This window comes from Branchiostoma floridae, chromosome 5, assembly GCF_000003815.2.
Source record: "Branchiostoma floridae strain S238N-H82 chromosome 5, Bfl_VNyyK, whole genome shotgun sequence".
Classification (NCBI taxonomy): domain Eukaryota; kingdom Metazoa; phylum Chordata; class Leptocardii; order Amphioxiformes; family Branchiostomatidae; genus Branchiostoma; species Branchiostoma floridae.
In genome coordinates, this window is record NC_049983.1 from 10124496 (window position 1) to 10147629 (window position 23134).

A 23134-nucleotide genomic window follows, 5' to 3' on the forward strand; every position below is an offset into this window, starting at 1 on the left:
AAATAGATGGCATATCAACTCTGCCAAAAAACTTATGGGGCGTTATCATCTCAAGTATAATGATTCTAACACAAAACAACCTTGTCTTTGTCTTAACGTTTTTGTCTTTAATAGAGCCGCCAAATTAGTGTTGTCTTGGAACACACGTTCTACCTAAACTCGCCCCTCCAACCTCTAACAAAAGGCACACTTACTTTCCAGCCATCCGGTGCTGTTTTGAAGTAAGGATAGTGTTCCCTGCAAATGAAATACATTTATTTCAAAAGGATAAACATTATACAGTACATGTTGTTAGATACAAAATAGATACACAGATAGATGAATAAGTATAGCTTCGAGACTTCAAGTTGAATTTAAAGTACATCGATGGCACATGGTCTCATAGACGTCAAATCACACATGATGTACTATAAAATGCAGTTGATTATCGCGTTAAAATGTGTCCAGACGTTTCACCTGATAAAACTGTATATCTCTGTGACTGGCATGTTACCAGTCCTGCTTTTCATCATGGCAAGGGCGATCAGGCAGCTGTAAGAGTACGGAGGTTTGTGGAAAACCTCGTCGTCCTCGGAGTCTTGTGCAGAACACCCCAATCTGTTTGCCGTCGGCGAGTCGGCAAAACTGTACTGCGGGCTCGCTTCGGAGGCAGGGCTCGGGCTGCCGCTCGATGTCGACCCGTAGCCAACGAAGTCGCTACGGTACTTCATGTGAGCGTCACCGTAGTGTCCCTGCGTGTGCCCGGCGCCGACACCGCCGACAGCCGGCAGCGAGTTCGCGTACATGCCAGTCCTGACGCCGCACGGGTACGGCTGCGAGACGGGGGAGAACGTCCTCGGGTTGACGATCACGGGGTGGTCGGGGAACTCGCCGTATTTCTCGGGAAAGCTGTAGTCGAAGTATGGATGGTACCACCCGGCGGACTTTTGCCAGTCCCTCGGGTAGTATGGCTCGCCTGGAGTCCCGTAGGTTTGGTCATGAGACAGGGACAGTTGGTCGATGGTGTTGGTGAGGACTTGCTGCATCTCGGCCCGTAGTTCTTGGATGGTGTCCTGCACAATGTAGTTCATCGTTCGGACACTACAAGATGGCGGCGGCGAGAAGACCTGGGTGGAACTGTCGGCTGGTGATCACCTGTTGCAGGCAGCTCTTGACTTCGTCTGAGCGGCAGACAACGTGATCAAGACTGCCCGCGAAGGGTATTAACATTCAAATTTCCCGCCGAAAAGTGACGTAGGGTGATTGTCTCGATTTGCATAAGAAGGGTGCAATGACGATCATCTTATCGGTCTTTTGTTTGTCGATTTGGCCGTCGATTTTAAAATCATTAGCAACTTTTATATTCAATTGCACAGGTATAGAGGGAAAAAATCCAAGGGTACCGACAGTTCCTCCATTCAATGCTACATTAGTACCAATTAATATATACTATTTGCCCAGACTACGCTCAATACACATGAGCTATATCTTAACACTATTCACTCGTCATTCGCTGATTTATATGGAATGTTGCTTGAAGTTTTTTTGATACTATATTTTGCTCTAATTTTCCGGCAATAATTAAAGTTAGTTGAACTTATGGTCTCATTGATGTATTACTCCGCGTGTGGACACCCTAAAATAGATCCGAGCCAAAAAATAAACGGCTGCATGGACGCATGTTTTTAGCGGTGAGAAATTCCCTTTTAGCCAGCGGAACTGATCTCGAAAGCTAGATTGGTGAAAGCTTGTTTGTAACTGAAGATATTAGCAGGTAAAGTTTTGCAGCCGCGCGCTAGGTCGGAGGTACACAGCCCTGGGTTCTGAGTGGTGCGGTTGTACACTCAAAGCGAAAAAAAAGTGCCTTTTGTGGGGATTGACTAATCGTCGTTTGTAATTGCTATAAAAAAAGTTCGTACGCATAGTTTACGTTGACAATTTTTTCCCACGATATAGGGTAAATGTGCTCAACATAGAATGAAAAATCTGCTAAAATTTTACGTAGCGTCATTATGAACGCGCCCATGAAAAATACGAATTATAACATACAATTCTATGGAAAGAAGAAACTCATCAATGAGACCTTATGGTAAAATAGGAATTTCCTGAAAGAGATGTTCTACTAGAGTTACTTTTGTCATTATAAAAGATATTGGTATTGCAACAGTATATTGGGGATGTACGTGTTAGCTTTTGTTGCTTAGTTAGTAGAAATTTAAGAGTTAAGTTATATTTATATTTTGTCGGTTTGTAACGTTATTTGACCGTACGAAAGTTGCCATACTGCACATGTTGTTGCGTCTTGAAAGCTTGTAATGCTGCACACAACCGCTAGGTGTCGCCATTGAAAAGTTCCATTGTAAAGTTCAGAGGTCATACGTCTGTCTGTGTGGACTGAATTAGAATGTTTTTGTTTGGAAATTCACATGGCCTTTCATTGAAGAACGGCGAACAAAGTTAGCCCCATGGAGTGTAGGGAGGTGCTTGAAGAGCAAGGGTCTACAATGGAGCCATCGGTTTGTGTTTCTGGAGGTAAGAAAGACGCAGTTTCATCAAGCGAATTTGAAGATCTGAGCGTCCCCCCTCCTTCCAAGATGGCCTCCACAAATTCGCATGGACTTGCCCAAACAACAGATCCTGACGAAGGTGGTCCCCAGCAGAAGCGGAGAAAGATCACCATGGACCCAGGAGCTTGCCTTGAATATTCCAACTCAGAAGTAGGTGCGAATCCTCTCAAAAATCCTCTCTCTGTGAAAAAGAGTAGCAGGAACATAAATGATATCCTGATGCCAAGAAACCCAAAGGGCGAAAATAACAGAAAATTGCCCAAAAGTTCAGGCAGGGTGTTCACAAATACGAGGTTTAGAACGGCCAGTACCTTTCCTTCAACGAAACCCAGGGGTGCTTCGACTCAAAATGGGAACTTGGGAATGAATAGAACCATGGATAGCTATTTCATTCAGGACTCCAGAAATCCCAAGGTGCCATGCACATCTTCTCCAGACAAGGATGCACAGAGTATGAAGACACAGAATCTTAAGAGGCCAGCGACACAAAAGACATCAACAGTAACAACTACATGTCTACGGACACCAACAAAGAATAGTGTGCCATTTTCCATGTCTTCTCCAAGCTGTAGATCTCAGACTCAGAGGGCCAGCCCTGGTTCTCTAAGGGTTAGTCCTGGTTCAAGGGTTTTCAAATGGCCGGCTAAGAAATCGTCTGTAGCAATCACAACTTCACCTGACGCTACCACACATGTATTCGTGTCTAGTCCGGATAAGGGCACTGTCAGTTCATCTTCATGGTCGCAAAGTAGCACAGAGTCTTCCACATCTGGGCAGATGTCTACAACAAGCAATTCCTCCTCACCAAGTGATGGAAGCTTGGGCCACGTTGTACGGAACATATTCGGAAAGGCAGCCGCTGATACAAGCTGTAGTTCTAAAGACGGCGCGACGGAGATGACATCAGTACGACCACAGGTAGAGGGCGCCACTGAGGAGGATCCACCGTTGCCATCTCTGGATGATTCAGAGCTAGACAAGTTGCTGGCCAACTACGACATGGACCAGTGTACGTCACAGGAACGTCCAGACGACAGCAACAGGTTCGGCCTCTTCGGAGTTTCCTCTGGTTGTCATGGCAACGATGAGGACAGCTCGGACAGCGTTAGTGAGGAGTTACCAAACCTGTTTCAGATGTTGCCAGAGGAGTTGTTGGAGAACATCTTCTGCCAGATGCCCATGTTAGACCTGTGTCTGCACCTGAGTTTGGTGTGCCACCAGTGGAGGGACATTATACAGAGGGACACAGTAAGTGCTGTAGCCTGATATACATCCCTATTTGAGCACTAGTCTGTTCCAATGTCATTTCCTCTTCCTAAAAGGAGGAGTGACAATTGATGTACATGTATTAGAACAAACTAAAGCTGAAATAGACATGGATACTCGTATATATATATATATACATACCTTCTTTCTTGATATGGGTACAAACTGTCGAGAGTTACCGTCATCACTTTCTTGAATAAAGCCATGTAAAACTTTGTTGTACAAAATGTTCATGACTTTGATGTTCTAACAAAATTTTCTACAGCTTACTCTCTACTAGTATGCAGAGCAGGACAGTCTCCAAATGAAAATCCTACTATCTTCCAAGATATGGCATTTGGAAGACAGTAAGATGTACATGCATGTACATATACTATTTAAAAAACATGGAAACATGGTCTTAGTCTGGAAACTTGTCATTTTTAGTAATTTTTGACATTTTTTACACTTGTAACTTTCAAACTCTAATCATTTGACGTATATTTTCTCCAGTTCATTCCATGGAAGAAGAAGTACCACAAGCTGAAGCAGGGGTGTCCTGAAACAGTCCAGGAGGTGAACAGTCTGATGGGAAAACACAACATCACCACTGCTAAAGATGGCTGTCTGCTTCAGCTCATCAGGTAGAGAAAAGTGTTTATTTGAATTCCCTACAGGTGCAAAAGCTCAAGACTCTGCAATATGCTTTTGCAGACATTGTTGAAGTCAAATCTACATGACTTCTTGTACATATTAGAACCACCTGGCCAATGTGATCACTTGGTAGTACCTTTGGATTATTTTCCACAAAAGTATCTGTGACACAAGCATTGATTAAGATTAGATTCTTGTCTATAAAGTATAGTGACAACCTAGCTGTTCACTGTATCATAAAGCCTTTAGATCTGTCGGTCAATGTTAATCTTGGTAAAATCTAGCAGGTAAAATCCTGATTACTGTAATGTGTAAATGCAGAAACGTTCACAGTGATTTTATGCTTGCAGTTTTCGCGGTGGCCACCCAAACTTAAAAACACCAGAACAATTTGTCCCTTGTAGCATGTGACTACAGTTTATGATGCTACCGCAAACTTAAAACAACCGCAAAAGTAAATCCTTGCGAATGTAAATGCATTTACAGTAACAGCAGCCCTTTAGCAGTGGATATGGCCAAACAGTCCTATTCGAGAATGACAGTCCCTGCCACATACTAGCAGACCTGTCCACATAAACCATTTTTTATCGGTTTTCTGAGTGGTCTACTAGTACTTGGGCAGGTTTGACTGTTTTTGTTGTTTTTTCTGTAAATCGCAAACCTGACTCCTCTTTTTTTTGGCAGTGCCTCTGGAGCAGAGACCCTAACTCTTTTTCTTACACGTTGAATGTAATATTTCCCCACTCCAGGTACATGTCGAGCTGGCAGAAGCGTGAGGAGGCGGCCATCTTGGACCGGCTGCAGGCCCACCCCCTGGCTGGTGCAGCTCAGGACCTCATCAGGACCAGGGCTGCAGACTGTCTCATAGATGGGGTGAGCTGCACTCTAGTCTTTTTTATAAGTTTACAGTCAGTACTCGAAATACCCACTTGCACACTTGCAAACACATACCACATTTTGTTTGTTGCAACCCAGGTAACAGTGAAAGTTTGCAGATAGAATACCACTTTTCCCCCACCTACAATGTCCGTGAATCAGCTTTTTTTTATTTATTTTATTTATTTCTTTATATGAGATAAAACATAAGGAGTTACATATAATTGGTAGAAAAGATCATTGATAGGTAGCTGATTTGAAGAAAGTAATAACACAATGCATAGTGAGATCTCTAACCGCTATAGGTTATTGTGTCACATTTTGTATTATCAGGAATTAGACACCGTTATTATCTTTTTAATATAGAAATATGTCATCCTCACATATCCTGAGTATGCACGTTGATAGACCTAACTACGCCTGTGACAAGTTGCCTAAACATAATATACTAGAGTACTATATAACTGCAAATCACTGTATGAACTCATAGGCATGTCCAGCTTGGTCAGTGGTGGCAGCTGTTGTTATCCTGTCCTCATCGGTCAACGATATTCAGACCCTCCTGCGTTTGCTGACCCGCCACCCCACCCCCTGTATGATAGTGGACGTGCTGGAGGGGCTATACTGTATCGCTACTCTCCTGTTTGCACTACGGACACACTTCAACATCAACCTAGGGTAGGTATTATAGTTACTGTCAGTTATGTGACATATGGGAGGTACTGATAAGTAGTCTGGGTACCAACCGTGTAGTAGTTACCTCCTATGTTTGCTTTTAGGGAAATGTATATTCAAACCTTTTGGTGGTGACGTTTGTTAAGGAGCGAATTAAAGAATGGGTTCTAGAGCACTGGTTCAATGACAACAGTCCCTCTCCCAAGCAGACACAGGGCGAACAAATGCTTGAACCCAATCCTTAATTTGCCAATGTCTGGGGACCAGTCAGTGCTCTCGTTCAAAATTTGGACGATTCCAGATATTAAAGATGTCAAGGTTCCCAGACAGAATAGCAGAGAAGCGACTGTATTTAGCGTATTTATTGTGCTTGGAGATTAATCATATAATTCAATTGAAGCAACATTGAAGAGCCTTACTCATTTGAAACTTTGTTGTGTTGTGTTAGTCTCCACTACCGACTGTACTACACCTTGTACCTGTACGAGAATGCGTCCTCCGTCTCCTGCGGCCAGCTGACAACTCTTCAGGGGAAGCGCAGAGGTCAACAGAGCATGATGAGATACAGGTCAGAGGTCGCAATTCTGTGCCAGGGACAAAGAATTCCTTATGTCCCTTTCATACAGGAGGAAAATGCATTAGCCAATGAATCTGGGAGTTCTAAATAACATTTTCGGCAGTGATATAAAATACAACACAGGATATTCCTTATCGCCCAAGGTACAGCCTGACTGCGATTAGCATCACCCAAATGCCAGAGGTCGTTAAGTTTTTGTTGACAAATCTTCGCTTCCGGGTATTGCTCCGAGAGACTAAGACCCTATTGGTTCAATCATTTCTCCAAGACTGATAGTGCAGGCAATAAAATGTTGCACAAATTGAACACAAAAAGTGACTCTTTTTTTTATCTGTAACTTGTAACTGTACAGTAAATTCCAAAAGTAGCAATGTCAACTGTTTATTTCAACATTGAGCTTATACAACTGAGTCTTTACCATATCACAGATCTGCAAAGGACCGAGTGCGCCTGTCTCACGAGCAACTGCGGATTATCAACCATGAGCTCAAGCCCAGAGAAACCATCAAGATTATTGCATTTGCAGGTACACACAATTTACACACAACCCTCCACTTTAAACAGTCTTGAGTAAACATTAATAATACCAATGATGAAATATACCTCAGGTGTTTTTCAACCTTTTTGTATCCATAACTAGGGAATTTTACACTTTTGTCTCCATCGTGTACATGTATTCTATTTTTCAAATCCGTTGATTTGTAACATTAACTCTCATAATTCCTTTGGATGCCATAATAATACTGCCTCATGAAAAAATACCTAAATTTAAAGTGATTTGAAGAGATATACCAATACAGCATCAGTAATCCTGAGGTACATACACTTCAGATATTTAGGTGTTGAAAACAATCTTGAGAAGGTCTTTATAATAATAATTTTAGGTGGTGGTATATGGCACCTAATTGATGTTATTATTCTAGCAAATCGTTAACCTGTGACATGAAAATGCTAATTATGTAGATGCTGTTGAGGAAAGGCCCCTGGCTTGAATACTTCTTTCTCATATGGTAACCTTTGGTTTTGCAGGCACTGGCAAGACAACCACATTGTTGGAGTACACAAAACTTCGTCCCCACCTTAAGTTCCTTATGCTTGCCTACAACAAGTAAGAAAAGTTGTGGATATATACATGTAGTTAGATGCATATTTAATGTTATATGAGATGCTGATTGTCTACTGATAGAAGAAGAAAGATGAGAACACACCAGCAAAAACAATACGGAAAACATTTTAATCATATTCAATAAACATTTACTAGAATTGCTGTACATGTAGTCAACGTCAGCCTTGTGCGTTACATTTGTATGCAGACAGCAAAGTGTTTCAATAAATGCCATGTTCCTCCTACAACCTACTGTACAGTTGATGTTCAAAATCACAAGATTTTCTTGTTCTTGTATCCATACAGGTCTGTCCAGGAGCATGCCAATAAGCTGTTCCCAGGAAATGTAGAGTGCAAGACAATCCACAAACTGGCATATGATGCCTGTGGAAAGAGGTGGGAGCATATCTGTACTTTACATGTTTCTTGTACTTAATTAATATGCACGGAAACTCTATTGAAATTTTTCCATCATTTTTAAGCATTTTGCAGGGCTTAAAACAGAGGCGGTGAGTTGTGTGCAAAAAAACACGTGTACATGTCCTAAGGCTATGAATCATCATGGAAATGTACTAGTACATGATTATCGAAGCCAGATGACAATTGATATAAAGATGTCAATCACACTCAATGTCATATAAATCACGGTAAAAGACGGTAGGTGTCATATATACTGTTATAGTACTACATTGTATGGTATTGTAATGCATGAAAATAGAATCAATGATGATTCTAAAAACTGTAAACTGTCGGTACCTTGTAACAACTGTTACAGAAGATTTTTTTGCAAGAATTTCCAGGAGTGTAATACATGGAAAGCAGTCAGGCAGTCATAGTCACAGAAATGAACGTATAGTACTAGTAGTAGTTGGAAAAGAGCCATGGTGTAAAGGCTGAATGGCAGATTATATCTTTTTTATTTTCTAAATTACAGATTTGAAAAGAAGTTGACGCTTAATATAAAGACTGACATGTTGGCCAGGAACCTCCGAAAGCACAGCAGGTATAATTACGTGTTTGCAAAGTACGTCGTGGACACCCTGTCGGCGTACATCGCCTCTGCGGAGGACGAGGTTACGACTGCCCATGTTCCCGAGACCAAGCCTGGACGTGGTGGGACCAACATACCAATCCCTCACCAGGAGAAAATGGTTTGTGGAAAAAAATTATCTTTCTTCTCTCTCATGTACCTAATAAAAATGTAGTCAAAATAACTTTTAATCTTACAAAAATGCTGTTTTGTGCTGATGCACTCATGGATATTGTACCTTCAGTACTCTTAAGCCAGGGGTATACTAAGTGCTACCCTATGAGTGCAAAACCTACGTAACCTTCAAGTTGCTTTAGGTAAGTTCAAACAGAAACCCTGTTTTCATGTTGTGTTGGTCTGCAGCTATGATGATATGGTAACAGTTAAGTATGTCAAGATTATTGAACAATATTTGTACATAATAATTACTATATTTTTTACTTTCAACATTAGCGTTACTGTATGATTGTACAGTATTGGGTTACTTTGGGTAGAATGTAGGTTTCGGTGCAATTCAGTTTTTACTGCAAGGACATTTCGATACATTTTTTGTCAAATCAATAAACTAATTATTATTACTACTGCCACTACTACATGTTCTTCAGTGTGTGAAGTGGAACAAAATCTGTTAGAAAGAAGAGCAGAGTCATCTGAATTAACAGTACACAATATTTTTCAGTGTTGTTTGTCTGCCTCTATCCCAGATGTTCTGTCAAAGAATCATCACAAAGGCAAACAAACTTGTTTTTTTTTAGTTTTCAAGCACTTCACCCCTAATGTACTTTTGCTCTGCCATAAAGGATTGATTTAAACTTTCTTTGTAGATCAATGATAATTATACTATTATACTTTCTGCATGCAGTTTTACATTTTGCTTCTGAAAGCATTACATATTATACATTGTTGAATTGTTTCTAATAGTGAAATGATGATGTAGATTTCATTATAAAACATTATCTACACAGGAAATAGCAGAAGAGGCCCAGCTGATTTGGGAGAAGATGTGCGACCCATGGGATCGTAGCGTCTTTATGAGTTGTGATGGTTAGCACATCTTTACATTACAACATGAGGCCTTTTCTCATAGATCGTACTATTGTTGAATGATCACAGCACAGATTGAGTCAATTCTCGGGATAGTCATGCTTGTGTCCTTCAAACTTCATGTCCTGTTGCATAAAATGCTGTTTGTGTGGTTGTTTCTGTCACAGCCCGCTTGAAAATTTCACAGCATAAAAATTGAAGCCAAATATGAACTTGCCATTGCACTTCAAGGTAGGATGTTAAACCTCCATTGTATTGAAAAAAAGGTTGACTTTTCTTGATGTGTTTCTCACTCTGTATCAATGATGTTACATATAAAAGGCAAGAAGGACAACGTTTTTCTGAGTAGAATTAACACAATGATACATAGCTTTCCTCGAAATAGTTTCCTTGTTTCCACACAGGTTACTTGAAGCTGTACCAGCTGAGTCGCCCAGAGTTCACAGAGTTTGACTGTATCCTGATAGACGAGGCTCAGGACCTGACTCCAGGTATAGGAACCATTGCTGCATGGTTCTGTCACATGTTTCAGCATCCTCTGTTTACCAGCTTGAATCTATTTGTTTTTCTGAGTCTACCAAAAAAACGAAGGAACTCGTTGCTGCCAAGTACTGTATGGGCATCTTCATTAGATAAAAATGTGCAAAGGTGTAAGATACAAATGTAGCCAGCAACTGCTGTGCTGCATTCCTTCAAAGCTGGTATGTTATGCAGAAGTGCAGTTATACCTGATATAGATACATAATTGTTTGCATCGAACTATAGTTCCTGAATTTTTCCCTTTCCTCTGTATCAACTCTATCATAATTCATATACGAGGGTAATTCAAAAAGCAGACAGTTGGTTTTATAACAGCCTCATTTTTTAAATCAATGAGTTAGAATTTCACACAAAGGTAGAGACATACATCCTCTTATTGTAAGATGAAAATATCTCAATTTCTTGTTCATCTTTTTATGAGCACCTGAGTTAATTTCAAGATGACTATAGCCCCCTTGGATGCTTGTCTGATCAAGTCCAGGACCTATAGATCTGACCCACAAAATACAGATGTTACAAATCTGGCAACGTTATACGTTACATGATGTATCAGCTTTCCTGCTTGGCGTGAAATATGTCAAACTGTTAACAGCACAATTAAGCTTCATTAGAGTAGAATAAAGCCTTTAATGGCAAATCCTGTTGAGATTTGCTATTCCATTTCAACTGTCTCTCACCATTGTTTCCCACAGCCATCAATGACATCATGTTAAGGCAGGATGTGGCTAAGATCCTGGTGGGAGACCCTCACCAACAGATCTATACCTTCCGCGGGGCCAGGAACGCCATGCAAGGAACAGCATCCACACATACATATTATCTCACTCAGGTTTGTGTACTTCTTTATCTGTTTGTAGAAGGTTTCTGTGCAAAATTCTGTCTTTTCAACTTTCAACTTGAGGATTGTTCAATCTTCAAGTAACAAGTGCTATCATGTAGCCACGATGATAACAGTGCTTATTTCATGAACATGTATGATAAGCAAGAGTGTCTGAATTGACAGATTGATAATCAAAAATTATATACTCTTACAGAATTATACTCTATACAGTAAGGACTTGATTTCATTATGTTAACCACTAACAATTGTTGCTTTGCTTTTGTCATTCTTTTAGATGAATATTGCAAACGATTTTATCTTCCACTGTAGTCCTTCAGATTTGGCCCTGAGATAGCGTATGTTGCTGCCTGTCTGTTGGACGTGTTGAAAGGGGTGAAAAAGAAGACATTGTTGGGCAGCAGTAAGACAGGTAAATGTGTTGCCATTTGCAACTTTGTAGTAATTGCAAGCATTACTTAGAGTCTTCCTGATTGAAAGAAACACAGGTGTTGCAAGTCTTGTTGAATCTTATTGTCCACAGGTAACGTGATGGGAACCAAGCAGGGACAGGAAGCAGTCATCTGTCGTATGAACTCCACTCTCTTCAACGAGGCTGTACGACTCACGGACCCCAGCAGGCCTCGTGTCAGCATCTCATTTGTTGGCGTAGGAAAAGTTCTCTTACTTTAAATCTTATAGATGGTTGAATTTGTCAAAGACTCGTTTCCTGTCTTTTTAAGGTATTAGAGAACTAAATGCATAATACAGCTACTACTGATGCAAGCATGTGAATGAAAAAAAAAGATTGGCTACAAAAATGTTGCCTCTAAATCTAAGTAGTCAGGAATGTTCAACAAATGACTAAACACACTCTAGATTTTAATTTTTTTTTCCACATATTTGACTTTGGGAATTTACTTTGGTATTGTATGTCGTTTTCTGATCTTGTACTGTTTAATGACTTTTTTTCCTGCAGGGCATCAAAGGGTGTCAACTAGGCAGAATTCTGGACATTTACCACCTGTCCCTGACAGAAGAACAGAGGCGGAAAGGTGATTTAAACTCTAAAATATTCTATGGTATTTTTTGTTCAGTCATTTCTGGTTGGAACAGTCCATAAAAACACAACTTTCCCTATTCTATCCAGGTGTAAAATTGGGTACCTGATCTCAGTTGTTGAGGTAAAAGACAGTAGAAGGAGAGGTATGGGGTATTCAGTCCAATTCTGTGCACTAAATGCAGTGGGCAACAATCTACTGTCCCTACGAACTGAAAAGGCTATGGGACTACTTTTACCTTCACCAATACAATTGTTCCTGTTGTTCATTCCAGCAAATGTAACTGTCAAGGACAAGTTCATTAAGAACTTTAAGAGCTTATGGAGCCTGAAAGAGTTTGCAGAGAAGGCACAGGACGTGGAGATGTCTGGAAAGATCCGAGTTGTGGAGACACACCGTCACAACATTCCCAAATATATCAAACGGATCAAGGAAAGGGCAACTGACGACATAAAGATGGCAGGTAAGGAACTTGAAACAATTCAAGTTGAAGTTCAGAACTGCCTTCTGTTTACATTGTGTTTATTAGGTCTGTTTTGTAGTTTTGGGTTCTGTCAAGTCTCATAACAAATTCCCTCATAACAGATTCATAGTTAGAAAAAAGGTGGGCAACTTAAGAAAGTATTAGGAGGCATGGGATGTATTTACATTGTGCATATGCAGATTTTTCCCATTTGCAGGTCCTCTGCCCCCAAAGTGATGTACAAAGTATTGATTATTTTGTGACGTATGAATGTCATTTTACATTGTTGTCCAACCACTGTGCTGTTTACAGATGTAGTCCTAACCTCAGCACACAAAGCCAAGGGTCTGGAGTTTGACACTGTGAGACTGGCTGATGACTTCTGTGGGGCATCTAATCCTATGGCACCAGACTCATGGGGTAAATTTATCAATTTGCATCATTTGAATGAACTCTTAGAACTCGAGGTCAGAAAGATTTTACAAATGACTGAACATGTTATACCAAACTATAGATTCCTTTATTTCTATTTGGAAGACTTTGCTCAAGGCTTGCAATATATTTTGTGCAAGGACTTAAAAGTTAACAACAAAATCAGTATGGTCTAAGATAGAAAAAGAGGCATTATATATGACATTGATACCCATTGTCCATTATCATTTTGTTAATGAACTAATGGCATAATCATGATCAAGTTATCTGATCTATTCAATATCAGCATGGCTTAACACCATTGAAATTTTGTTGTTGGTCCCCAGATGCCATGGCAGAGGATGAGAAGAACCTCCTGTATGTGGCCGCCACACGGGCCAAGAAGAGCCTACTCCTGACCAGTACAGTCATGCTGGCCCTGAAGGATGTGCAGGTCAGTTCTGTAGTCAGCTACATGTACCATTTCAATCCATAGAAGGCCTTTTCCCTTAATGATGAAAATTCTAACACATGCTTAAAACTGATACTTTTAGGGATAGTCATGTCCATGTTGTATGATACAGGAATTGTGATACTTGTAATTATATAAGAGAAGAAGGACAGGACATTATACCGTGATGATACATCGTTCATTGTGCTTTCCTGAAAAAGCCTAGGGGGATTTCCCCTGCACAAAAAACTGTAAATGCTGTACATAATTGTTTCTCTTTCCTATGAGGACCAGTGAAGGAATAGCTCTTCACAGAGCTTAACTGGTTTGAAATCAACTTCACCTATATTAAAAGTTTTCTCTTTTACAGTCTCTATGATGTTACATGGTTTGTCTTTTTTTCTATCTGCTTCACAGGAACAGTTCATCTACCCTGAGCTGACGCAGGACCTGGTGAACAAAGGTGTTCCCCTCACCTGTACCCTACCCAGGTGTGGACAGGCCATACCTGCTGACAACCTCCTCACCATGAACAGGAGGATGGTCACTTATGTGAGTCCACACTGCTCTTGTTTAAAACCACACTTTGTAACATTTTGTCCCCCAAATTTAGGATATTCTCTTGTTTCAGTATATTTGCATCATTAGCCAACCCATTGCGGCAAATAGTGCTGTAGTGCAGGGTTGGACAAGTCCACTAGCAAGTGAAAATGCTGTTCGGGCAAGTGCATGTCCTGCCCCACTTGCCCGATCGGGCAAGTAAGATTTTTCCATGGGTGAGATTTTGATACACTAACTTTTCATAGTCATGGTATCAAGCATTGGTAAATACAGAAAAGTAGTCAATGATAAAAGAATTTCATTTTTGGAAATGAAAATACACAGAAAAAATTTCATTTGAATTCTGGGCAAGTGAAAAGTTGTTTCGGGCAAGTGGATTTTTTGTAGGACAAGTGAAATTTTGAAAACTTGTCCAACCCTGTAGTGTAGTTCTTGTTAAAACGTGTGGCCAAAGGGCTATAGAAATGGAGATGGGCACTACCCTATACGCAAAAAGGTGTGAAAAGAATTCTAACTCGTAACTAATACCTTTTCTGAAGGGCACTGGACATGAGACCCCCAGTGGTCCCGTGTCCCAAATGCAGCAAGGATTCTAACTCTTAACTAATACCTTTTCTGTAGGGCACTGGACATGAGACCCCCAGTGGTCCCCTGTGTCCCAAGTGCAGCAAGGTGCCAGCCCCAGGGTTCAGGAACCTGCTGTCCGAGCCCTGCCCAGGGGAGGGGGGTGATGAGGAAGAAGAACAGGAAGATGACAGTGATGATAACATGGATGTCCTTTTCCTCGCCGTCCACTATAATCCCTTCTTTAACCTTTGAAACTATTGATAACTGTATAAAAGACATACACTGATACAGTCATATGTATCACTGTCTAACTTTGTATGTATAGTAGTTGTATTTATTTTCACTCCACCATACCGTCCATTTTTGCATAAGGAGGAGGGTGGAGTGAAAATCGCTGAATTTGCTCATAAGCAAATAACGACCTTTCTAGTGTTGAGGTTAGTTTTTAATATATCTCCTTAGCAGTAGATTTTTCCTTGCCAACTAAAAGTAATGTTATTATGATAGTTGTTGGCTGTGTTGGCAAACAAACGAATACCTTTATATCAAGTTGAGCGGGGAATAACGTTTCCCGTTATTTTAAAACTTCACGCCCTTCTCTTTGAAGATTGCACACAAAAAGCTTTGTTCGAAATGCTAACTTAATAACTGTCTATTTAAAACATGTTTAAAAACTTTGCTACATATATGTAATATGTGGAGTTCAAAAACATACGTATGTACCAATGTGAAATTATTACTGTAACCAATTGCTTGTTTAGAAACTACATATACTTCATTTAGCATTTTCGTAACATAAGTGCACACATAACTCACACAGCTGGACGGCATTCTGCAAATGTTACTGTTACAAATCACCCGGTAGATTTTTCCACAATCGTAGGTCCTAGCTACTTGTTAAAGCAAGAAGTTGACTTAGTGCATCCACAAGTGCACACATTAAGTCAGAGTAGACAGTGCCTGTGCAACTTTTATCCCATCTGTCCAGACGTGACCTAATTGTAAGAACAAATTTCGCCGTACTCACTTCTCGTTATAGGCTCGTCGTAACATTATGTCGAAATACAGTCTCTTTTTTCCATATATCCTACAGAGTGTTATATCAACAGTAAAAGCTTCGTTCCACCTGCTTTGGTCTACTGTCATATTTTCTTTAAAATTTGATTTCCTTTTCTTTTTTTTGCAGTACCTTGAAACTGCATTGTTGACGCGCATAAAATGTTTCACCTCTCCATAAAAGTCGTCACCCTCTTGGCTGATCTGCTTGTGGAAGGAGTCGTTAAAACGAGTGTATAACATTGCATCGGCATAGTTGTGCTTGTAGAAGGCGCTTTTCATTGCGGCAGTGATGGGTATATGACGTTTATACCTCTGTCTTCTTGTGTGAACCCCCATTGTGTAGAGAATGCTGTATAGTGTCCAACACATGCGTCGTTTCAGCAGTACCAAAGATTCTGGCAGGCGTTCTAAGATCAGGACCATCGAGAAATCGTTTTCGATCCCTTGTACAAACTCTTGAACGGCGGTGTGTTTTTCGTAATCGCTCTCTTGGAGTCCCAAGTCACGCGCCATGCAGTTTCTGAAGCAGTAGTGTTCCTCTTTCTTTAGCGTTTTGGGTACCTTGAATTTTTTATCCCAGTAAGCGGGGTCTTTAAGGTAGGTTATGACGTCAGGTGTTCCTTTGGGCGTTTTCTCCTGAAGTCCAGGGAACTTCGATCCAAGGTCAAAATACCTGAAGGCAGACTGCAGCCGTTGTATTGGTTCTCGTAGAATGGTTATGTACCTTAAAAGAAAACAAAACATAAATGTAGGATAATGACATACAGTACATGATAGTATCATCATTGTATCCCATGGACTTACATCATGTTATATTCATACAGCTGTTCATACCTATCAAGTCAATTTCTTTCTCATTAAGTTGCATTTTGTTCACTTGTCTATGCATGCAACTGTTTTCAAAACTAATACAGTTTAAGAAGCCAGTTAATTGCACAATGGATAACCACGCAGTTCTGTTAATTGCACGGAATCACCAAATCCCATGGTGGTGTGGTCCAGCTAGAAAACTTCCCTTTGTTGCACCATCCGGATAATTGCATGAAAAATGCTGGCAAATGGGATGTGCCATTAAATGGCTTTGACTGTATTATTAAAGTACAAAGTACAATGACTTTCGTAAGGTCTACTACGTCAAAGCATACAAAACAGTGGATAAGAATTAATCCTATGATAAAGTGACAAATTCACGTGAAATGTGTACCTTGTATTGGAAGCCATAAGCTCCTGAAAGCGTGTTCTGTTGTATATGGCGTGGTGGGCGAAGAGGTTCCAGCGTTTTCCGCCAGGGGGATGAAGGTAGGCATTATCTCTGTACAGGAAAACAATGAGAAACGTAGACATTTGTTTGTGGTCTGGCTACAACACTTACAAAATCAGCTAATGAAATAGAAACTAATTTACAATCCAATCTAGCAGAGGGTAAACAAACTTTTTTTCCGGAATCCAGTACTGTAACCCAAAATGCACGATTGGCTCCATGAGCCTTGTTTTGTGGTAAACTACAAGTAAATAAAATCTAGCGTATTTGATTACCTTTGTGCGTGAAAACCCATAGGTAAGTCAATACTAACAAAAATTTCAATCCACGTCCACCCATGTATTTGACGTATTTGCTAAGTGCAGAAATCAACAAAAAATAATACTATGGCACTTTTCTTAACACCAAATACATGAGAATTGCAGTCATTACATGTACGTCATAATATTGGCAGGAATATCACATAATTGACATAGAAACATATATATCTAAAGCAAGTAATATATATTGCACAATGTCAAGATGTTGGTACAAATGTAAATTTGGCTCACCCTATCTTTCCCATATGGCCAATGAGAGCAGCGCCTTTTATCCGTGGGAGGGCAGTGATTAGATCATGCTCATAACCAAACCGTAGGAACATGTGGGACAGGAGAGAGGACCCACACTTGTGAACCTTCAGGAATGCAAGGTTCAGATGAGGCTGACAGGTGCTGTTGTCTGCTCTGTGTGTATGGAGAGAAAGAAAAAAACGAGATATCAATCCAGGAAGTTACGCTGCAGTAACATAACACGCTGCTAGGGGGCCCAAAATCTAATCGTTTCCAGGTCTCATCAAGACTTACCCGCATACCAAATATCAATACAATCCATTCAGGCATTCTTGAGTTATGCTGGTCTTCTACATACAAACATACATACATACATACATACATACATACAAACAAACAAAAGCTACCCAAAACATAACCTCGGCGAAGGTGATAACCATAAAGTGATAGCCACAAAGGATGCAGTTTTACAAAGGTGTCACGGATATAGATTCTAGCTTCTTGTAGAATGAAGCGTCTCACGCACACGTATGTCGCATGTTTGAAAGTCCTATCATTAAATCTTCATCTCGTGCGAAATCGGACAAAATCGTTTTAATTGGGTGTTGATTTAGTTAATATGGATAACATCCGCTAGGAATCGCAAAACTCATGCGAGCATGGGAATAAAAAAAAAAGACGTTTGGCTTAAAATTAAGTTGCATTCATTGTGAAAACTAAATGGAGTCTGGAAGGTTGAACAAATCACTGAACACACCTGCAGAGTATACCGAACAATAGAGTCTTCATTTTTAGTTCTTTCACATCTCTTTCCTTGTCCTTTGAATTGACCTTGGCATCTTATGGCATTAGTATACGTTTTCAGATATATTTGCTTTTTAATCGACGGCATGTACACGTATTTCTTCATTTTGCAACTGCTTTTTACGATTTACAGTATTGTTGAAAAGTTGTGGGGGAGTAAAATTGACGCACGCATGGATGCCATGATAATCAAATCAACATAGCCTAAAGGAAAACGTAACAGGAAATGTGTGGTGACATATGGTCTTACCTTGGTAACTTGCTTTTGTTATGAGTCTCTGGTACTTCAGAATTGGAGTCAAGGTGCTCCTCCGTAGCAGTATTCGTGCCGTTTGTGTTTCTGTCCTCCTGAGTTCCCCGCAGTCCAAGATGATGACTTATCTGTGCTTTGGGCTGCAGCACTGATTGCAGGTTTGTCAGTGCAGGATACATCTGGTGCAAGACACTGTCCTGAGAAGAGTAAATAAACATAAATATATAATGGAAGCTGTGTAAATGATAGATGTAACAATAGCGTAGTATTACACAATCATTTCACCATTTTGTAAACGATAGAAATGCTATGCTAGTAACATAGCATAGCTTTACTCGGTTTGTCTCTGACACTAACGATTCTTAATGGTTCATGTAACTACAGTAAAACTGTATGAAGCTCACATGGGCAACAAGTGCAAATAAAGATCATTGTCAATAAACTTTGCAAGGGCCACGCCTGCACGATTCACCACTCGAGCTCTCACAGAAGCGAATCACCCTTTCATACTCCACATCTCAAGAGAAAGTTTCATGCTGAAAGTTTCTTTACTAGAAATATATCCTTATGGAACAGGCTTTCTCGTGAATCTCTAAAAAAACATTACGTGAACAGACATTTATCGTTTAATCCGGTTAGTGTAAACCCAAAACATTTGAGTGGCTCGCAATAGTTTTTTTTTTGTAATATCCAGACAAATTTAGCATCAACAGACCTAAGCATTGTTTCTGGCCAACGAGCATGAAGAAATAAAACGCCTAAAAACGCGTTTAAACAGCCGTAGCTTAACCTGTGCTTGTAGAGTATATATATAGTCCAGTATGTCCAACTGGTCAAAGGGCGCCGTACACTACTTGGCTCTTTTGATACTGCCTTCTGAATAGGAAAAAAAAGCTTCCATTAATTTTCTCTGCCCCACCTGAACATGGTATACTGCTGCTCCCACCACGATGACTAAGATGAAGACAGTCTGTAGCCTGCTCATCTGCATACTGAAGGCTCTCATCCAATGGCATCGATGGAGAACTCTAGGAATAGTTAAGATCATGGCAAGAGGTAAAGAAAACGTAGGCAAAAGTAGTCCCATAGCATTTTAGACCGTGGGTTGTTATACTCTGCTGTGTCTATGGCATGGTATTGGAATGTGGAGCCCAACCCTCTCATTTCACCATCTTTATTTCTCATTGATTATGCAAATAAAATCTTCATTTGCATAATTGATATCTATTGATGTTGCTCTCTTTCTCAGTTACATATGTGAGACTCCTATCATGGAACGCAGTGGATTTATATATACAAAACTATCATAATTTGGTATGCAAATGAGCTGCATGATAAGTAACTTGATATGTAAAGCATTACTTATTCTATCTACATACCAAAAATCACTTCGGTCCGTTCAGACGCTCTTGAGTTATTCTCCTCAACAAACTTTGAAACAAAGTCGGTGCCTGCAGTTCCAGCAAAGCCGGTAAGGGGCCCAAACGTACAGCACATACTCTCTGACCCAAGAGCTATCTACCACTCAAAAATCATGACCACGTGTCCAGGACACGAGATATCAAATATTGCAGTTAAGCTGCAGTACCATAGAAAACCGCAAGTGGGCCCATTATCAAACCTGACCTTCGATTTCCGGACCCCGACCCACCACTAAATATCAACTGCATCCTTCCAAGGCTGCTCGAGTTATGTTGTTAACAGTCACAAGCATATAGTACGAAATGCCAGGTGAACCATTTTCAATTTTGACCTTTCTTTTTACCGCTACTCACCAAACAGCTTCTGAAGTTATGTTACAACCAAACGCACAATAATTCACGTCCCGCTGCAGAGCCGATGGAAAAAGCCAGATAAACCATTTTCAAACTCGACCTTTGTTTCTACAACTGCTACACAAATACCAAATATTATGAAAATCCATCCACAGGTTCTTGAGCTTGACCCTTGACCTACATACAGATAGCCTGGTATCCAGCCGTAATATAGCTCCCGAGTCTCTTCTCTCCTCTTTGCAGTTACGAAGAGGAGAGAATAGACTCGGGAGCTATATTTACGGCTGGATACCAGGCTAAAATACAAACCCACACCACAGCATACCTGAAAATATATCATTATTGACGAACAATAGCAAATACAGTTCATCGACCCGCAAAAGACAACGCCTCACTAAGTTCTATTCTATGTAAACATGTCGGCTAGATCTTATCTGGCAAAACAAATCATTTCACCTTCACTGTGCACGTATACATTCTAACTACTGTGCAGTAACGTTAACGCGTATGTAACTATAACGTAGCCAACTAAACAAGAAAGCCATACGGTTACGTACTCACGTTCTGCTCGTAAAAATGAGCAGATTACACTTTTGCACAAATGCACAAATATATAGTCAACGGAATTCCTGATCGGTGAAACCTACTCAACAATCACAGTGAAATTGAGAACAAAGCAAGGAGTAGTTTTCCACAGTGCTGTCCGTCATAGGACAAATGTAACCACTTACCACTATATGCTTTACTAACTAATCTGGTATGTCGTTTGTATGCACGATTACAGTTGGAGTATATAGGCAACTGTAACTTAAACGACATTTTCAAAGAAGTTCTGCATGAACGAATATGGGTGACAAAAATGACATTACCGAGGTCAGGACATGCCGACTAGGTTCCGTTTATGATATTGTTTACGGTTACTGCTGTCAACAATAAGCACAATGACTCACATACTTACCAAGACAACGTTCAAAGGCTTCTTTTATGGTCAGATGTTGACATCGGGCACAGTTCAAAGTACTAATAGAATGTAGTTGAACTACGTTGTAGATTTTTAATGAATAAAGATTTCACGCATGAACGAACTTGTCACTTCTAGAGTGACAACAATGACAAAAGGTCAGATTAACTGGGTTTTGTAAAACGATGTGTACGGCACTTGTGTGTAATCTCCAACCAGATCCACGGTGCGTAATGTATAGTATCAAACTTCCCCGTTTGACTCCCTTGGCCGGCTACACTCCTTTGCCAGCTTTGATACTATCTTATAGTGCCGTAGGATCTGCTTGGAGAACTGTGAACAAAATGACTCACGTACTTACCACGAAAACGTCGAAAGGCTTGTATTTTTGTCAGATGTTGGTATCAGACACAGTTTTAAGTATTCTTGAACTAGTTTAAAGCTAAGGGCAAACTCGCCGTACGTGCTATTTGTCCGTTCGTTTTTGGGGAGGCCACGTACTTCTGAAAACGTTCAGGCTGTACAGGGCAGGCGCGTCGCCCGTACTGGCACGTACGAGGGGCTAATCCGCAGCCGGATGGCATACAAAGATTTGCCTGCCAGTTCTACGGCGTGTCTGCGTGCTGCAAAATGTGCCCTTACGCCTTAGGTTAAATGTAATATCCAAAACAAAAATTGGACTCACCCAAATTTTCGACTGAACAGCACCAGGCTTTCTCAAGGAATGAACGATCCACTGCTGCCTTGACGTCACGTTATGCAGATTACAGTACTTCTGATGTAGTTAAACTGTACATGATGAAGTGATCGAACCCATATCTTGACATAGATCTGTACAAAACGCGATGTTTATCCCGTCTACACGCATGTCACAGTGAGAACGTGACGTCAACAGACGTTGTTGGACCGCCTTAAAAATGAATAATTATTCACTCCTGAAGGACATGTGATAGAAAGGCACCCAAGCGTGTATTGAACAGTACTCAGGGAGTTAATGTGATGTACAAGGTTGTCTCGCCTTCTGTGACGTCATGGTCTTTAACGACAAGGCATTATCTAGTAATTATGCGTTAGAAGGTGGAAGACTAATTTTCCGGTGGTTACCTTTTAGTAAGGTGTAATGTTGTGCGAGTAACAAATGTCATGGACGGATTTCAATGTGCCGTGTGTGTGGCGTGTGCGTGCATATACGGGTGACGGTGTGTGTGTGTGTGTGTGTGTGTGTGTGTGTGTGTGTGTGTGTGTGTGTGTGTGTGTGTGCGCGAGAGAGAGAGAGAGAGAGTGCGGGTGACGGCTTGTTTGTTTATTTTCAAACGGCGCCTGGGGGGCCTATTCAGTTTAGACAAACTGGTTTTCAATAGGGCCTCGTATAGTGTGTGTGTTTAGTGTGTGCGGGTGATGGTGTGTGTGTGTGTGTGTGTGTGTGTGTGTGTGTGTGTGTGTGTGTGTGTGTGTGTGTGTGTGTGTGTGTGTGTGTGTGTGTGTGTGTGATCTCTCTCCCTGTGTGTGTATGTGTGTTTGTGTTTGTACATAACGTTACATGTTTGTCAGCATACCTCTTTAAGATATTTGGTATGTCGTGTTTGTGTATGTGTGTTTTTATGTTTATGCATGTACGTGCGCGTGTGTTAAAAACCGTGTTTGTGTATCTGATGGCTACAAATATGTATTTGTAATTGTAGCCATGACCTGGACAATCGGATCATGCTGCGCATAGGTGAGCGATGAGATATAAACATTTTCCGCTAGGTGGGGCTCGTATCCCGTTCGCATAATCTCTAGCTCTGTATACTAAGCGATATTTAGGCTTCCAGGTTTAGCCTATGTAATGCATCTCGCATATTTCC

General features: G+C 40.6%; 3 protein-coding genes and 1 long non-coding RNA gene across 4 annotated transcripts in view; 1 reads left to right on the forward strand and 3 right to left on the reverse strand.

The window, feature by feature from the left end:
- The window catches only part of LOC118416796 (forkhead box protein N1-like), a 4504-nt gene extending 3340 nt beyond the window's left edge, over positions 1 to 1164 (reverse strand). The window contains exons 1-2 of the mRNA XM_035822047.1: positions 457 to 1164; positions 195 to 237 (exon numbers count right to left, since the gene is read on the reverse strand). Coding sequence (XP_035677940.1) covers positions 195 to 237; positions 457 to 1070 — 657 coding nt within the window. The 5' untranslated portion in view covers positions 1071 to 1164. The remainder of the gene's footprint in view (positions 1 to 194; positions 238 to 456) is intronic.
- Positions 1165 to 2322: 1158 nt separating this feature from the next.
- Positions 2323 to 15751, forward strand: LOC118416797 (F-box DNA helicase 1-like). The gene is made up of 20 exons (XM_035822048.1): positions 2323 to 3794; positions 4305 to 4435; positions 5195 to 5318; positions 5812 to 5999; positions 6445 to 6564; positions 7002 to 7099; positions 7603 to 7681; positions 7985 to 8074; positions 8613 to 8829; positions 9674 to 9752; positions 10157 to 10243; positions 10985 to 11121; positions 11443 to 11542; positions 11654 to 11778; positions 12089 to 12164; positions 12445 to 12633; positions 12946 to 13053; positions 13392 to 13498; positions 13913 to 14047; positions 14678 to 15751. The coding sequence occupies exons 1-20, from the start codon at positions 2445 to 2447 to the stop codon at positions 14873 to 14875; spliced, it is 3738 nt and encodes a 1245-aa protein (XP_035677941.1). The 5' UTR covers positions 2323 to 2444; the 3' UTR covers positions 14876 to 15751.
- Positions 15612 to 17679, reverse strand: LOC118416798 (galactosylceramide sulfotransferase-like). The gene is made up of 3 exons (XM_035822049.1): positions 17495 to 17679; positions 16887 to 16994; positions 15612 to 16406 (listed from the first exon to the last, which is right to left on the reverse strand). Exons 1-3 carry the CDS (start codon positions 17584 to 17586, stop codon positions 15647 to 15649), a joined length of 960 nt encoding a protein of 319 aa, XP_035677942.1. The 5' UTR covers positions 17587 to 17679; the 3' UTR covers positions 15612 to 15646.
- An 883-nt stretch (positions 17680 to 18562) lies between these two features.
- LOC118416799 lies at positions 18563 to 22257 on the reverse strand. Its single transcript, XR_004831263.1, has 3 exons — positions 21973 to 22257; positions 19471 to 19579; positions 18563 to 18748 (listed from the first exon to the last, which is right to left on the reverse strand). It is a non-coding gene; the product is annotated as an uncharacterized LOC118416799 (long non-coding RNA).
- Positions 22258 to 23134: the final 877 nt, after the last annotated feature.

Excerpts from the sequence above, each read along its gene's own strand:
- LOC118416798 (XM_035822049.1), bottom strand. The coding sequence starts at position 17,586 with ATGTTCCTACGGTTTGGTTATGAGCATGATCTAATCACTGCCCTCCCA. Across the intron at positions 16,995-17,494 it reads GGCCATATGGGAAAGATAGG|AGATAATGCCTACCTTCATC; the intron begins GTGAGCCAAATT and ends TTTCCTGTACAG. Across the intron at positions 16,407-16,886 it reads CTTATGGCTTCCAATACAAG|GTACATAACCATTCTACGAG; the intron begins GTACACATTTCA and ends TTTTCTTTTAAG.
- LOC118416797 (XM_035822048.1), top strand. The coding sequence starts at position 2,445 with ATGGAGTGTAGGGAGGTGCTTGAAGAGCAAGGGTCTACAATGGAGCCA. Across the intron at positions 8,075-8,612 it reads TATGATGCCTGTGGAAAGAG|ATTTGAAAAGAAGTTGACGC; the intron begins GTGGGAGCATAT and ends TCTAAATTACAG. Across the intron at positions 11,779-12,088 it reads TCAGCATCTCATTTGTTGGC|GGCATCAAAGGGTGTCAACT; the intron begins GTAGGAAAAGTT and ends TTTTTCCTGCAG.